This window comes from Citrus sinensis, chromosome 5 (assembly GCF_022201045.2).
Source record: "Citrus sinensis cultivar Valencia sweet orange chromosome 5, DVS_A1.0, whole genome shotgun sequence".
NCBI classification, from domain to species: domain Eukaryota; kingdom Viridiplantae; phylum Streptophyta; class Magnoliopsida; order Sapindales; family Rutaceae; genus Citrus; species Citrus sinensis.
Genome location: NC_068560.1, coordinates 33,230,611 through 33,247,335, shown reverse-complemented (window position 1 = coordinate 33,247,335; position 16,725 = coordinate 33,230,611). Strand labels below are relative to the sequence as shown.

Here is a 16,725-nt window from a genome sequence, read left to right as displayed (position 1 = left end):
TTTATTATATTCCTTATTTTTTTTAATTTTGTTATTTTGCAAAATTTGACATTCTCAATTTGATCATGAGTGTTCTTTGTGGATTGAGCTTTTTTTTTTCTGGGTACTAAATTAATAATCAAGATTTATTTTGAATTTTTATTTTTTTATTTCTCTTACCTAACAATTCTTGATTCGGCAAAAACTCAGTTCAGTACTGAATCCTTATTGTGCTTTATTATTCATTATGAGGTGGTTCTCCTGCCTAGCAGCATTTCTCTGCTAATAACTGACAACAATTGCGCACTAATAGCAATCGAACAAGTTCTGGGATTTCCATTATCATAACTATTCATTGATGATGCACCAAAAAATGAATACAATGCATACTAGTTTAGATCAAAAGTTGAGATAATGTTCGTTCATGCTGCACTAGAAGTGGTGTAAGATAATAGCTCAATATCATCTGCATTGTGCATCAACTAACAGAGCTTTATGGATGCCTGGACACGGGTCACCCCCAAAATATCGACTTAAAAGGGGAATAGAACACCTGCTCTTCCCTATACAGGCCTGCATATTATCACAATAAAAATATGCAATTCAATATTAAAGTGAATATACAATACGTGCGTAAAGTATTAATTTGAAATGCATGAAACATAGCTTTTAAGTCCTGCATTAAGTCTCTATTTATTAAATCCTGTGGCTAAAGATGTGTATTCAGCAATTCATTGTAGAATACCTCCGCGAATTGTGGTTTCATTTTCTTCTAGGAAAGATTTTACTGGAACTAGTCACACAGACAAAATCATCATGCTATCATTTATCCAGTTAAGGAGAATGAGATGTAATGGTTCTGATTTCAACTTATTAGTGAGAGACATAGAAAGATCCTTACCCTTTCTACAACTCCTTGAGAATGAGATGAATGACAGCTCCCGCCGGCGTATCTTTCACAATCACCATCAGGGTTTCCAAAGCTTGCGAATACGATCTTGGAAATTTTCTTTCCCAAAGGACAACTGAGCTGAACCGTAGGCTTTTTGCCAAACTTCTTTATATCTGTATCTCCTCTTTGTCGGTGTCTTAACCAGGAACTCAACGGAGGTAGATGTGAATTGGTGACATGGCCACATACTTTTGTAATTGCAATAGTGTCCACAGTAATGCCAAGAGGGTTACCGTTTTCTTCTTCTAGCAGAACTAATAGGTTGCCAGTGGGCTTCAAGAAAGCTCGAGGGACGTGGTACCTGAAAGCAGGGGCATGCCAACAAGTAATATATGGTTCAGATTTGATTCCTGTGATGTGAGAAATATGAGAGGCACGTATTAGTTGCTTTAATAATCTTTTGTGAACAATTGTCAAGGTTAATTAAGCAGAGCTTAGTGGTTTAAAATTCACTAAAAGCCCTCTTGCACAGGGGGTTTCAATAAATTTCCGAGGATGTTTCTAATAATTTTTAAAATCGCAATAGCTCAGGGATTATGAAACTAAACAGTTTACCAGATTTTCGACCAAAACTGAAGCAAAGTCGATGATATATAAGTCAACACATTACAAAAAATTACTGCGTGAAGAATTTGTAACACATTAGAAATTAAGTTACTGCACAGAAGTGGATCGAAGTCACTGTGTTTACTGCATACTGTGTCTGTGAAGGATTCCCTTTAGAGGTTTTGAAGGAGACCCAATAGCGACCTATGCTTTGGCCATTAACCCAAGCCTCACCCTTTCCCATAGATTGAAGATTCAATGCAATAGGATCATTTCCTGCTGGGGCTCTGAATGTAGTCTGCAAGTCAGCATCAAAACAAAAAGTTCGTTCGAACTCCATTTATGTCTACTCAGATTTGAATTCCTGTTTATTTCACAGAAACCACGAGATTTTCACTCAATCATGCATTAGAGTAATTAGTTTTGATACCTTATACCATGTGAGTTGACGAGTAGGGCTTCTAATGCTACTCCATAGTACTTTATTCAATCCCAAATTGGAATATATTTGTAACTTCTCTCCTATTAACCCAACCTTCATCGAAATATAAAGTAATATAAGTACCAAGAATTCTTATTTGATAGAAGAAAAGGGTTGTGAGTTTTATGAATGCCGGCTATTTGGTAGATTGGAACAAGAATCGTGAATTGTACCACATATATAAAGAACAAAAAATGTGGGTGAAACAACAAACAAACTGAACACATTACAAATTGTGAATGCAGAACACTTAGCTTACGAAATTAACATTTGGTGGCTAAGGGGTACTGACCTGATATCCCCAGCTACAGTTAGTGAAAGATTTGTCTTGAACTCTCACTCTATGCACACCGGCAACCTTTCGCTCAAGAAACGCTCCTGAATCCTTAAAATTAGAATAAAATCACTCAGAAAATTCTTGGTGAATTTGTTAGCTTCATTTAGATGGATGAAACTATAGGAGAAGAAAAGAGAATTGGTGTAGGGCAATCCAACTGTTACACTAAGTAAGGCACCATCACTTGTCCCTTGTCTCAAATGAACTGTATTCCTCAGGGTAAAACTTACATTGTCATGACTTCCATGAGCAGATCCTAGAGACCAGAAAAGTGAAGTCAACATTAAAGCATTTCAAATTTTGACGATGCAAGGGATAAAAAGTACTACTCTTAATGGCCAAACCAAAACAAATATTTGATATCGTGAACTGGTTTTCTTCCGGAAAGCCTTGCCGAGAAGTTATATTGAAAGTTCTCTGAGAGATAGGAGTTTACCTGTGTATTCTCCATTGACAAATGCGTGCAAAATATGACCATGGGATTGCACATCTAGTGGAGCTTGAGCATTAGAGGAGTTATAATGAAACCTGATTTTACACAAAACATTGCAAGCATGTTATGTCAGTTGATCATATTGCTAAGTAAGTTCCAGCCAGTTTTTTAGTTAGCATAAACTACTTCAAGTCTTCAATTGTGAATACCTAAAAGTATACCAAAGATAATCAGATGCATCCTTTGCTGCACTAATTTGATCTAACAATCCTTCTGCTCTCAATAAAGTATTGTCGAAATTGGGGATAGCTTCTCTGTATTCTTCCCATTTTTCATCTGAATCAAACTTCAGGTTTGAGGTCTTTGATCTTTTATTGTATTGCGTGCTTACCTGGTCAAGAAGCAAGTGAACAAATAGTACATCGTCGGATATCCGTTTTCATTATAGTTGAAAATGTACAAGTTAAAAGGAGTATCAATCTTGTTCTTCTATTACTGTTGAAATTAATGTGGCTTGGAGCCTAACCCTTTCTGTGTTGAAAGCTACAGTCTTGCAATCTGGTAAAATGCTAATTGATTTTCGAGGCAGTTCATATGAGATGTTCCGAAAGAGAACTGTTACAGCTTTTCTCTCATCATTATTTACTAGAAATGCAGCACATACTCCTGAAGTTTCTTCAAACACGTAGGCCTGAAAAGAACAAACCAAAAACTTAATTTTACTAAAAGATACAAAATTTATGAAAGAAAATTCTTGGAGAGTTCATATTGAAGGATTCTTACTTCTTGTAGTTGACCCAGAGGGATAACATTTTGTGTTCCAGTAAGCAAAGGCCTTGAGCATAACTTTATTGCAGCATGTAATTCTTTAAGGTGGCCCCATTTTGGTTCCCTAACTAATCCTGAACTTATCAAATAAAACTTTTAATTGCAGGTTAAAACCCATCTAATACAATCATGTGATTCTAAGATTGATTTTGAGAAAAATATGCATACCATACTCATCAAGAGGAGCTTGATCATAGTAACCTGTTATCATAAATGCCGCTGCCGTTCTACCGAAGTTAGTTCCTCCATGATACTGTGCATGAAATCAAATTATTAGGGGGAAAAAGAAAAACAATATGCTATGATGATCGGTTGATGAGAATGAATTGAGTTGAAGGATATCATACCATATAATAATTTACGTAGCTTCCATTTTTAGCAATGAACAATGCAACATGAAATGCGATATCTTGTGCTGATCTTATGTATGGCTTTCCTCCCCATACTTGATAGCTTCAAAGAGAAAAATCAAAAGGGAAATTAGTTGGGTTAATTACAATGGAAATAGAGAATCTAGAGTCTTAAATATTAAACAGTAAATAAATTAATTGCAATATGAGAAACATACAAACTTGTCCAATCCTCTGTCCAAATTGATGGTTTATTAGGTGAATTCGGTCCTTTGAATGTTTCTCCACATCTCATCCCATTGCATGCATTTATCTGTTGTGAGCTCCTCCAATACATAATTTATCATAAGAAAAAAGATGTGAAAGAAAAGCAGATGTTGTCTTGGAAAAAAGTGCTTCTGATATCTGAAAAAGCACTTCCAAAATCACAGAAAATCAATTTTGAAGAAATTGTCAAGGAGACCAAATAATAAACGAACCACAGGACCAGGAGCATCATCTTGCTTGCACATAACCCAGGGCACACCAGTGTGAAGATCCACAGCCATTTTTGCAGCCCAAAGAACATATGGAGGCCCTTTCTCATGGAAAGCTGGTTCTATTGTTTGGTACTCGTTCTCTATCTGCATGCAATTTTGATTTTTAATTACAACTTTGATGATAATTACTGGCAGATAATATTTCACAATTTTTTTTTTCCTAACTGGGAACTTAATCAGTAATTAGTACCTGTGATAGTATAATTGGACCTCCTTGTGAAGCATAGAGCTTTTCTGATTTCATCATGTTTACTATCTTTGTCACAAATCTTTGCAGGTATTACTGTTAATTATATAATTATTACCTTGTAGGGTTTATTATCAGATCGAAAGACAATGCCTGCAACATCATGCAACCAAATTGGCAGACCCCTGCACTATGTCCACCGTTACAAATTTTGTTAGCTATGAAAATATGATTTTTTTTTAATGCTTTGGCCTCCCACAAGTTAGATTTATTCCATTATGACCCCAGTTTTAGATTTATTTTTCAAGTCTTGGCCTCAATATGTTTCGTTTGTTTTCATTATGGTCCCCCCCCCCCCCCGGTCGCTTCGCCAGTGAATACGGTGAAGTAAGTTTTGAGTAAATAAAATTTTGAACACAAAAAAGATATTTAAAAAAGGGTGAAATTACCCATAAGTCCATTCGCTCTCAATGAAAGGACCAATCCTGAGGCAAACGTAAAGGCCTTGGGATTGTATTTCTTTAATGAACCGAATGATGTCGTTTCTTCCACTGAAGTCATACTGCAATTCAAAAAAAAAAATTAAGCACGATTTTATCGTCAATTGCAACAGACAAATAATATTGAATTAATTAATTAAAAAAAAAATCACCTGTCCTTTTTGGGGTTCATGGAGGTTCCAAAAAACGTACGTCTGGATTACGTCTAAGCCTCCTTCTTTTGCTTTGGCTATCAAAGACGGCCACATCTGAAAAAACAAAAAACAAAATTATAACAAACGGATTAGGTTTGTTAGGGTGGTGTGTTTTAAATGTTCAACAGCGTAAACAAATTTTGCTGATTTGTGTACAACTTGTGAACTACTTCATCTTCATGGCAGCTTGAGTTTGTTGAGATGTCACATGTGAGTATGATATTATTTTGTGTCTTTTTTTTTTTGGGGGGGGGGGGGGGGGTAATGGGTGCTTCTACAATGGATGTTGAGTTCTTTATCATGTAAATGAAACATTACTTTTTAAAATATATCATAAACAGGACTCAAAATTCTAAGAATACCAACTGCTTGCTAGAGAGTCTAGATAAATATTTGAAGAAACAATTAAACTACATAACATATTTGTATTGCGTTTCAATGCGCAGAAGATGAGCAGCATCAGCTCATTTAGAATGAATTTGGCTGCTGTAAATAGAAAAATAAATTCATATACCAGAAATGAGATATTTGAACAGCATCAAAATCATCATTCTCTCAACAACAATATGATATTTCACCTACCCAAAACAACGGGATTTGGATGATTATGTATCATCTGGCTAGTATTATGTTCATTTTCAGCTTTTTCAACTTAGATGGCCATCACTCTCATTTCCATGTATCAAAGCTTATTTTGCATTCATAACGAAACGGCATGCAGCGATAGAATTAATACCTGGGGGGTGCTACGAGGATAATGAATGGAGCCGGAGAAGAGAATTTTGCGGTGACCATTGATGATTAAAGATCTTCCATCGTAAGTAACATTCCGATGATCACGATCATCATGATGTTCATGCCGGTGTCCACGGCCGCTGCCAATTACTGCCAGAAATAATATGAAGCACCAGTAGCAACTTAACAACCGCAACATCTCCGAGCTTAATAGTTCTTCAACACGTAGACTTCAACTACTATAGTTTTCCTTTTCAACGAGAATCTTTATATATAGTTAACTACTTGCACCCTCTCACGCTCTCTGGAAAATTTCCACAAATGGAAGTATAATTAATATCTATATGTATATATATATATATATATATATATATATCCTAATGCAGAGACGCAAATAAACAACTAGTATTTAAATATATACTACACCGCTGATTCACTCTCCATTTGTATCTCTTTTGGATTCTCTAAGTTAAGTTTCTGTAACGGCAGTCAAAAGCTTTCAGAAACATGGGCAGTTTGGTAATATTCTAGGGAATCTATATAAAATTTTTCCCACTCGGTTATACCCGCATTTTGTAAAATACAGTTTTCAGCTTTAAGCAAGTTACCATTAATGGATAAGAACATCTACATTAGAGTGAAAATATGTATATTTTCAAATTACAAACATCTACACCAAGGATATAGACTGTATTTTTTTTTTTTTTTTTTTTTTTACTTCTCGCCTCTATTGACTAATTGAGATGAGCAGATGCTGATGATAGATGTCAAACACATAATGCATGGCTTTATGTAGAAAGAGTCAGGGAGAGTAAGTTTAAACCACTTTATATGTGTTAAATGCTATTATCCATAAAATGAAGATTTTTTACCTTTATTGCATGCATATTAATTATCTTTCTTTAAATGATTTCAAAAGTATGTTACCAATTCAAGTTTCGCATAGAAATTTGTATGGATAAAGATTCTCTCCGAATCTGAATTCTCATGAACTTTTAATGATCTTGTGACACGTGTCTTTAAGTGATAGTGTATGAGTATGATTTAACTTCTTCATTTTCTTTATTTATTAACTACCAATCACTCACATGTATTTTTGCTCAAAAAGAGATCAGATCGTGAGAAAATCCTAATCCATTTTGTATACGTTAGTATAAATTGATGCATTAATCAGCACATTAGATTGATTGAGAAAGTCATAGTTAGCTAGACTAGTACCTCCTTTGTACTAGCCAGTACCACGTCTTTTACACAATGATCAATAACAAATTCTCACGTATATTTATTTATTTATGTTAATAATTATCTATCATACTAATTAATTCACTGAAAGTGAAGGAGGGAAAATCTATCATATTAATAGTGGTTACATGAAAAAAAAAAAAAATGTCAACAGACAAAGAGTACTGAGTTATATAAAACAAAATTATGCAAACATACCAAAGCTACATATAAATTTATATGTTGCTCAAAAACCTACCAATAAATAGAATATATAGGTTGCTTTAATGCAAAGCTAGCATGACGCGTTATTGCTTTGTTGCTAACCCACCAAAAACATGTTGAAGACAAACCACCTTAATTTGTTGATGTGCTTGCTTCTGTTACAAAATAAAAATTAAAAAAATCGTGCAATTCTTTATTTTCTGAAAGGGAGATCAATGGCTTTTTCTTCTTTTTTTTTTTTCCCTATATCGTATTATCTTCTAATGCTAAAACTTTTAGTAAAAGATTCATTCGGATCATAAACCTATCATTTTTTTTCTTTTCTAATTCTTTGACATCATGGAGTGGGAAGGTATTATGAAAAACTTATAAAGTTGAAAATCACCATTCCTATTAACTGAGGCACCAAATTAGGGAGGTTTTGACTTTCCATTTTTAACAGAAAAATGAGCTATTTATCATAAGCAGCTCGATTACATTATTAATAAATATGAGCGAGCTGTAAATTAACTTAAAGATTTCGACCCTAAGTTTGAATTTGATTTCAATTTTATCATATATATGAGACACAAAGTATTGAATATCTTTGTTTGAGAGTGTGACTTCTTATTATCCTGTAATTTTTTTCCCCTAATTTTGTATTGCTTTGTCTGACAAGATCTTGAAACACGCCATAAAACCTGCTTGTTTTAGCAGCAAGAATGTTAAGCAGAGAAATCGAACATTTGCTTCTGCTTTAAAATATCAACTCATGGGTGACGCTGATTTGCTTAACTTGTCGCAATGAAGGGACTTGAATAAATTATTCATTAATAGAAATCGAAGATCCTATATATATATATCAAAATCCATACAAAATAGTAAGATTTTGTATATATTTGATTAAATTTAAATTAACTTGTTGAATTCTGAAAGCAACTGGGGTATATACGGAATTACTTCTCATGTGCATTGTGCATCGACCAACAAAGCTTTAGGGATTCCTGGACATGGATCGCCATAAAATTTCTCGGTCCAAACTGGGACCGTACATGATCTCTTCCCTAAACAAGCCTGAAAAATTATATTAAATCTGAAAATATCAGTATAAAAATTTAAAAGTAACACAACCATATGCATATTTTAAATTACAAATTTGACAGTAAATTGCAGTATTTCGCTATATTTTAAACAGCTTGGTCTAGCCTCAAGTCATATTTTAGAACTTGCAGGCAATAAGCATAAAAAAAATTAAAAAATAAAAATGGAAAGGAAGGAATCTCACCTTCTCTACAACGGCTCTAGAATTAGATGAGTGGCAACTTCCGATGGCATAATTATCACAATTACCATTAGGGTTTCCATAGCTTGCAAATAAAATCGTGGAAATCTTCCTTCCTGAAGGGCAACGAATCTGAACTTTAGGCCTTCTTCCAGGGATCTTCTTATGGGTCTTCAGGGTCCGCTGGTTTTGACTCCTCCATGAAATCACCGGCGGCAGATGCGAATCGGAGACATGACCACATATTTTTGTGACTGATACAGTGTCTATTGATATCCCTGGAGGGTATCCATTTTCTTCTTCTAGCAGAACTAGGAGGTTCCCAGTAGGTTTAAGGAATGATCGGGGTATATGATACCTAAAACGATAATTGAAAATCACAAAATGTAAGGTATGTTAACGCCGTTAATGAATCAGACAAAGCCACATGACAATATTGCTTATGTACATATTTCTCATAGATTAGTTACCATGATTGAGAAGGAGTGCCTTGTGGGGTAAGAAATGATACCCAGTATCGGCCAATGCTCTGACCGTTAACCCAAGCTTCACCTTTTCCCATAGGAATAAGATTTATTGCAACGGGATCACTTCCTGTGGGTGCATCAAATACGGTCTGCAAATTTGCATAAACCAGCAGGTTAGTGTTTATTAACCGTATTAGCATTTGATCTAAACCTAAATCAGCGAAATTAATCAGTGTAATTGAATTTCTATACCTTGTACCAAGTTAAAGGTTGATGAGTAGAGCTTCCATACCTACTCCATGGAACTATTCTTGATCCGTAATCTGTGAAAATTTGTAATTTCTCACCTAATAATCCAACCTTTTGGGAAATGAATTCATTGTTCAGTAAAATATAAGAATATCGTCAATGGTAAATAGAATGAAGAAAGGAATTTATGAAAAAAAAAAAAAAAACACTTGGAGATGGATTCTCAGTAAGTGCTACTCTTCTGCTGGAAATGCTCTTGAGAAAAAAGACAGAAGCAACTTATTGTGCAATTTATAAAATTTTGATCACATTTGATTATCAAAATGTCAAAACAATAACCTGATATCCCCAAGAAAAACTGCTGAAATCTTTGAGCTCCTTTGCACCTTGAATGCTCACATTTCGTAATCCGGCAACCCTTCTCTCAAGATAAGCTCCTGAATCCTTATTTAGTCGAAAGTAAATTAACTTAAAATCACAATGATCACATAATTCATACTAATAAACCAATGAAATTCGTCAATCGTTTGCTAAACAAACTGAACAAGTTAGTACTGAGAAGTACGTACCGGCAGTCCAACCATTACGCTGAGTAACGAAACATTATTTGTCCCATTAATTAAATGAACCATTTTCTCCAGAGTAAAGCTTTTATCAGAGTGTTTTCCATGTGCGGATCCTAAGGAACACCAAAACCAATTCAAATTTTCCATCTATAAATTTAAGATTGAAAAAAAGAACTTACCGACAAATTCTCCATTGATGAATGCATGCAAAACATGTCCAAGGGAAGAAACCTTTAGTACTGATTCAGAGTCAGAGGGATCATGCTTAAATCTGCAATTTAACGAATGCAACGAGTAGAGTTATTTTTTTTTGTAAATTACATAAATATTTTACTTTTGGTTTACCTGAAATTGTACCAAAGGTAATCGGAAGCATCCTTTGTTGTATTCATTTGCTCTAACAAGAAGTTTGCTCTTAATGAAGTTTCATCATAAGTGGGGATTGCTTCTTTATATTCCTCCCATTGTTCAACTGAATCTAACTTTTGTCTTTGTTCCATCGATCTTGTACCATATTGTGTGCTCACCTGTCGAAACTTAGCAGGTCAACTCAGACATAAGTTTCATTAACTTTCCAATAATATGAATATATGATACCTTTGCAGTGTTGAAGGCTACAGTTTTGCAATCCGGTAGGATGCTGATTGACAATGGAGGCAATTCATACATCAAATTTGAAAAATAAACTGTTGCATTGTTTCTCTTGTCTTTGTTCACAAGAAAAGCAGCACATTCTGAGCTTCCTTGGAAGATAAACGCCTATGAGCAAATCAAAATAATGAATTCGTCACCAGGAAATTAAGAAAATAACATATTTATGAGTTCCTTTTCGGGTGCTTCATTACTTCTTGTAGTGTACTGAAGTTCATGGAGACAAGTACTCCAGAGAGCATAGGCTTTAAGCATAGTTTTACTGCAGAATGTAGCTCCTTAAGATGACCCCATTTTGGTTGCCTAAGGAGACCTGAATAAATCCAACTGAATAATTAAGATTTTTATTTTGGAAATTAGTTCCGCAATTATGTTATTAATCAAAAAAAAGGAGTGACACATACCATACTCATCGAGAGGAGCTTGATCATAATAACCTGTGAGAACATATGCAGATGCTGTTCTTCCAAAATTTGTTCCTCCATGATACTATATAAAAGAATTGTCAGGACATACAAATACGGTGATAATTAAAAATGGATGAAGAGGAGATTAATTATCATACCATGTAGTAATTCACATAGCTTCCTTTCATTTTCGCGATGAAAAGTGCAACATGATATGCTATATCTTCAGCTGATCTTATTCTTGCTTCATCACCATATACTTGATAGCTTCACAAAGTAACAGAGGCGTCAATTAGGTACAGTAGGGACCAATAAAATTGTCCAGCAATTAATACATACAAACTTGTCCAGTTCTCAGTCCAAATAGCTGGCTTATCTGGTGAATTAGGTCCTGCAAATGTTTCTCCACACTGCCTGCCGTTACATGCATTGATCTGCCAAAGCATCAATTGAATTGTAGAATCAAATACAAGAATTGTCTAAAAATTTATCTGTCGGCCGATATGCAGTCTAAAGGAAGAGATTGACTAACCACAGGATCAGGAGCATCGTCTTGCTTACACATCACCCATGGCACACCCGTTTGAAGATCCACAGCCAATTTTGCTGCCCAACGAACATATGGGGGTCCTTTCTCAAGAAATGAATGTTCTACCATTCCATATTCATTCTCAATCTACATGTTTAACAACTCTTAATTACAATTTGAAAGATCGATATGTGCATGAATTCATAGAACAATTCACAAGCTCATACGTAAATGTTTATGAAATTGAACCTGAGATAGTATAATTGGCCCTCCTTGTGAAGCATATAAGCGCGCTGCTTTCATCATGTTTACTATCATTGTTGCGTATCTTTTCATATGAAACTGCCATCAAATAATAACAAATGAGCCAGAAAAAGTATTCAGGTAGCAGGTTCATTCATTGCAACTAAAGAAGACGGGAGAAACGAACGTTGACATTACCTTAAATGGTTCGTTATCGGATCTAAAGACAATTCCTGGAACATCGTGCAACCAAAACGGAAGACCCCTGCACCATTATTATACTCCATTAAGTTCAAATTTGTGATACTACATATGAATAATGATTCAGTAGTCAAAGTAGCCCATATGTAGCACTGTTGGATTAGTCTACAGTTTCAACACTATTCACGACGGGCTACGAAAAGTTCAGACATATACCCGTAACCCCATTCACCCTCGATGAAGGGTCCAATTCTGAGGCAAACATACAAGCCCTGAGCTTGAACTTCCTTGATGAACCTTACCAAATCGCGTCTTCCGCTAAAATCAAACTGCAATCCAATAACATGGACTAGCAAATTACTTTTAATTAATTGCATTTACATTACGGAGAAAAATAAGGAGTTATGGGTTGATTGATATTTAACCTGTCCTGGTTGTGGCTCATGGAGGTTCCAGAAAACTAAGGTTTGTACCACGTCTAATCCTCCTTCTTTAGCTTTGGCTATTAACCGTGGCCACATCTGAAAAAGAGTATGAAAACATAGTCGTTTTCATTTTTGTGCAGAATGATAATGTACATGTTCGCTAAATGCCAACGGAAACGAAATTGGTAAAAGTTGAGTCTGTCTTGCATTTTTGTCTCAATAAATATTGACAGACGAAAGTCAAAAACGTTCTAGTGCGTTTAAGTTACAGCCACAAAGTCATCAAATGATGATTTTAAACGTTTTTCAATATACATTGAGTTCTTTTTTTTATTCTTTCTCTGGTAAAACTGCTTTATACGTACATATAACTTTATTGAGAAAAGCCAAAATGCATGTAGCATAGCAAAACAAACATGACTTATGACCAAAAGGTTGTTAGGCAAATCTTGGTTTACGTGTGGAGTAAGAAACAAGAAAAGAAATTAAAAAAATGGGGGCAATTAATATTATAATTGGTAGCTAGTCATCAAAGTCGAACAAAGCGGTGCACCAACTGATTAATTTTCTTGACTTTAATTTGAACGTGAAAATATTTGTTGGAAAATAAATACCTGAGGAGTGCTGCGAGGATAATGAATAGAGCCGGAGAAGAGAATTTTACGATGGCCGTTGATGATTAAAGATCTGCCGTCATATGTTACGTTGTTGCCGCCGCCGCCGCCATCAGAGCCGCCGATTGTTGTCAATAACAAACCAAACAAGCACAACAACTGGTACTGACCCATATGTATATTCTCTTACTAAAGAGAAAAATGAAAACCTCAACTCGGTTCTATTCTTCTATATATATTTGTATATATGCAGCTACAGTGATTTATTTTCGAAGTGTGAAAACGAAACTGGGTTGTGATGATATTGATAACTAATTATAGCATTTTATCAAAGGCAGTGCACGTAATAGATTATAAATACGTGAAAAAGGAAAAGAATCTGAGATTATCGGGATCGGTATTGATTACTGCTTTTGATTTTGGTATGGCATTGGCTTAATTTCTTTGGAGAAGGAGAATAGTCAGAGAGGTGTTTGGAGGTGGACTTGAATATGCATGTTAATAAATAAATAAAAGGAAACGAAAAATCCGATTTACAGAAAATAGTAGAGAAAGAAGATCGTCAACTTCAAGGAAGAGTCCAAATTTATTTCGCTACTGGACTGCATACGTATCTCTAATTATGGCTGTATCCATTTGTCATTATCAATATGTTTCTTTAATTCCATTTTCACCCTAAAACGATTTTATTTATAAAATCATCCCCAAATGCTAACGTTGGAATTTTTAAAATTACCTAGATAATACACACACACACTAAAAGACAAAAAATTAAAATCTTATTTTTTATTATTATAATGTATTAAAATCCCATGTTTTTCTTTTATTTTACACCACTCTTTATTTACTTACCAATGTGCTACAAGTGAGAGTATGTTCACAAATGTTTACTAGCATCTCCTCAAGCTTCCAAGAATTCTCGAGCCATACATTGTCGAGAGGACAATTCCAATTGAAACATCAAGTCTAAACATGTTAGTCTTTACAGTGTTGTTCAGAGCTGGTCACAGAGTTTGGACTTATCCTAGTCCAAATATTTCTGAGTCAATTGTTTATGGAATTCGAGTAGTGACAGTTTCACACCCTCTTTACAATCCTCTTGAATTCTTTTTAGGGTGGGTTTGATACTAGGCATGGCAAACATACCCGACCTGACCCATAATCTGATTGACCTGACTCGAATTTTAAGGGTTAAGGGTCGAGCTTGATAGCCTGATTGTATTCAAGTCAAGATTAAGGTCTTACTAAAAAGTTCTAACCGGCTCTTAACTCTTAAATTAAATTTTAAAAATAAAAAATATAACTTTTGAAAATTACTAAAATGCACATACTTGATCACAACTACGCCTTAGTAATGATGGCAATAGGGCGGGTTTCGAGCAGGGATCATGATACACGAACTTGAATCCGAACTGGAAGCAATCCCCGACCCCGCCCCATACCCAAAAAAATTTAATTGGGGTTACTCGAGAATGTCCTCCAAAATGCCCATATTAGGCAGGGATTGGAACCCTATTTATTTTAAATAATAATAATAATAATGAATATTTGGCTCCTTTCAAAAAAATTGAATATACATATTTGAAATAAAATTACAAATGTTCAAATTTTAACAACCTCCAAATAACCAAAAGAATTAAATATCAAACATGCTTATTCCAAATTTATCAGTAAGATCAAACTTATACTAAGCCTTCAACACAAACTTATAGTAGCTTCTCAGGAACCATCATCATTGACGAATGTTATAGGATTCTTCGTACGAGTATTCTGATGATGTTGAGAAGTATACATACAAGAATTCAATGCCACACCATAACATAGCAGACTCATTATCTCAATTAAATTTTGTTTGCAACTTTTGGTTCTAACAGTGCAATGTGTGGCTGAAAACTGTTAAAACTTGAAAAGACTTCATACTAAAATATCGGTTACACGGGTACACCTGAGAGTATGGACGGCAATGGGGAGGGGAGGGGAGGGGACCAATCTCCCCGTACCAATTCCCGATGTTTTGCGTATGTCCTCATCCCCTTCAGAATTACTTAAGAGAATCACCATCCCCTCCCCGAATAATAATAGGGGATCCCCGAGGGTCCCCGATCCCCGAATAACTAATAATTTTTTTTTATTTGAGTTAATTATATTAAAATAAAAAATTCAAATAAAAGTAAAGTTTAAAAAATATCTTACATTAATATCCATTACAAAAGTCACATACATTAATTAGTAAGTAACGCAACATGCAAGGGATACAAACTTCTTTTACAAACTATCATAAATAAATTAATAGTCTAATACAAAATTGTTACAAATAAAATCGAATTTAGATTCAAAATTAATTTTTTCAATGGTGGCGTGGGCACTTTATAAATGTGGACTATTCCCTTTACATACAAACTTTTTTATAAATTAGATTAGATATTAAAATTGTGATTCGCTGTGGGCAATTATAACATCTAAAAATAAATAAAAAATATATTTAAGTTTAAAATATTTAATGAATATTAAAATTAAAACAAAATTTTTGGGCTAATAGAATCTATCCGGTCTTTTTAATGTCCTAAATAAAAATTTAGGACTTTAATTAGTTAATTAGGCCTAAATGTTTAATAATATAAATATTTTGATATTTGTTATTTTTACCAATTTTTATAATTTTATAATTCAAATTTTATAATTTATTTACTAGTAATTTTAAAAGAGTAAAATTAAAATGGGGAAATGGGTAGGGGATGGGGATTCCACCTCATCCCCGTCCCCTCCCCGAATAAGAAATTGGATAAAAAAATTCTATCATCTCTTCCCCGAATAAGAAATTGGGTATGAAATTATCCTCATACCCTCTCCGAATGGAAAAAATCCCCGAGGGTACCCGTCCCCGTAGAAATTTTTGCCATCCCTACTTGAGAGTACCTAAAACTTAATTGTTTTAAAAAATTACACAATTTCTCCACTAGTTTTTTGAAAGTCAAAACATTCACGATATCTCTTTTTTTTTTTTTTCACATGCATAAACCAATAACAATAACAGTTGTGCTGTTGGGCTCTTGCAAGTTAAACCAGAGCTTTCCGACCTAGTGATCATTGAAGCAAATGTCGAGTCCTTTAAGTTCCACAAATATATATAATACTTATCTCGATTTACATAGCCTGGTATCGGCAATTAATTAAAGAAAGGATTATATATTTTTAAGATATAGAATAAGTAATATGCAATCACCACACATGAAATAATAAATACATATATGAAGAAAATGGTCTATCAAGGTAAAAAATTTCTCCTTTATTTAATTTTTTTATATTTATTTTCGGGTCAAGTTTGGGGGTTCGACCAAATCCCCAAACCCAAAAAAAAATTGGATCTTGTGCTCATCCCCCAAAATGGATTTTAAAGTGTTTCAAGGGCTCACACTCGCCCCAAATTAAGTGGGGGCTCTCGAGTGTTGCAGCCATCCCTTCACGTTAATATATTTGTCCATATTTTGTATTAGTTTAGTTTTTTATATTTAATTTATTTAGTTATTGTTAGTTTGATTAATCTGTTAATTTGGTTGGATTGTTACACGTCGTATTATTGTTAAAGTTGAGTAAAAAATATTTTA

The 16,725-nt window shown here is 34.3% G+C and overlaps 2 protein-coding genes across 2 annotated transcripts; both read right to left on the bottom strand.

Annotated features, from left to right (window-relative positions):
- Positions 1–87: 87 nt before the first annotated feature.
- On the bottom strand, positions 88–6,317 carry LOC102614419 (beta-galactosidase 16-like). Its single transcript, XM_052440504.1, is given in 19 exon segments — positions 88–552; positions 881–1,232; positions 1,630–1,775; positions 1,908–2,012; positions 2,251–2,343; positions 2,442–2,551; positions 2,732–2,823; positions 2,950–3,119; positions 3,255–3,419; positions 3,512–3,630; positions 3,725–3,809; positions 3,904–4,009; positions 4,125–4,219; positions 4,386–4,529; positions 4,636–4,743; positions 4,745–4,817; positions 5,082–5,194; positions 5,285–5,380; positions 6,063–6,317. Coding segments are annotated over 19 exon segments (2,481 nt in total). The 5' UTR covers positions 6,261–6,317; the 3' UTR covers positions 88–441.
- A 1,950-nt stretch (positions 6,318–8,267) lies between these two features.
- LOC102625048 (beta-galactosidase 16) lies at positions 8,268–13,695 on the bottom strand. The gene is made up of 19 exons (XM_006472962.3): positions 13,121–13,695; positions 12,507–12,602; positions 12,298–12,410; positions 12,079–12,145; positions 11,887–11,979; positions 11,641–11,784; positions 11,448–11,542; positions 11,267–11,375; positions 11,106–11,190; positions 10,896–11,014; positions 10,648–10,809; positions 10,396–10,577; positions 10,230–10,321; positions 10,054–10,163; positions 9,824–9,928; positions 9,488–9,595; positions 9,239–9,384; positions 8,772–9,126; positions 8,268–8,560 (listed from the first exon to the last, which is right to left on the bottom strand). Exons 1-19 carry the CDS (start codon positions 13,292–13,294, stop codon positions 8,450–8,452), a joined length of 2,466 nt encoding a protein of 821 aa, XP_006473025.2. The 5' UTR covers positions 13,295–13,695; the 3' UTR covers positions 8,268–8,449.
- Between the last annotated feature and the right edge of the window lie 3,030 nt (positions 13,696–16,725).

Coding starts and splice junctions, on each gene's coding strand:
- LOC102625048 (XM_006472962.3), bottom strand. CDS start 13,294: ATGGGTCAGTACCAGTTGTTGTGCTTGTTTGGTTTGTTATTGACAACA. Junction 12,411..12,506: donor ATGAGCCACAACCAGGACAG/GTTAAATATCAA, acceptor ATTGGATTGCAG/TTTGATTTTAGCGGAAGACG. Junction 9,385..9,487: donor AACCTTTAACTTGGTACAAG/GTATAGAAATTC, acceptor GCAAATTTGCAG/ACCGTATTTGATGCACCCAC.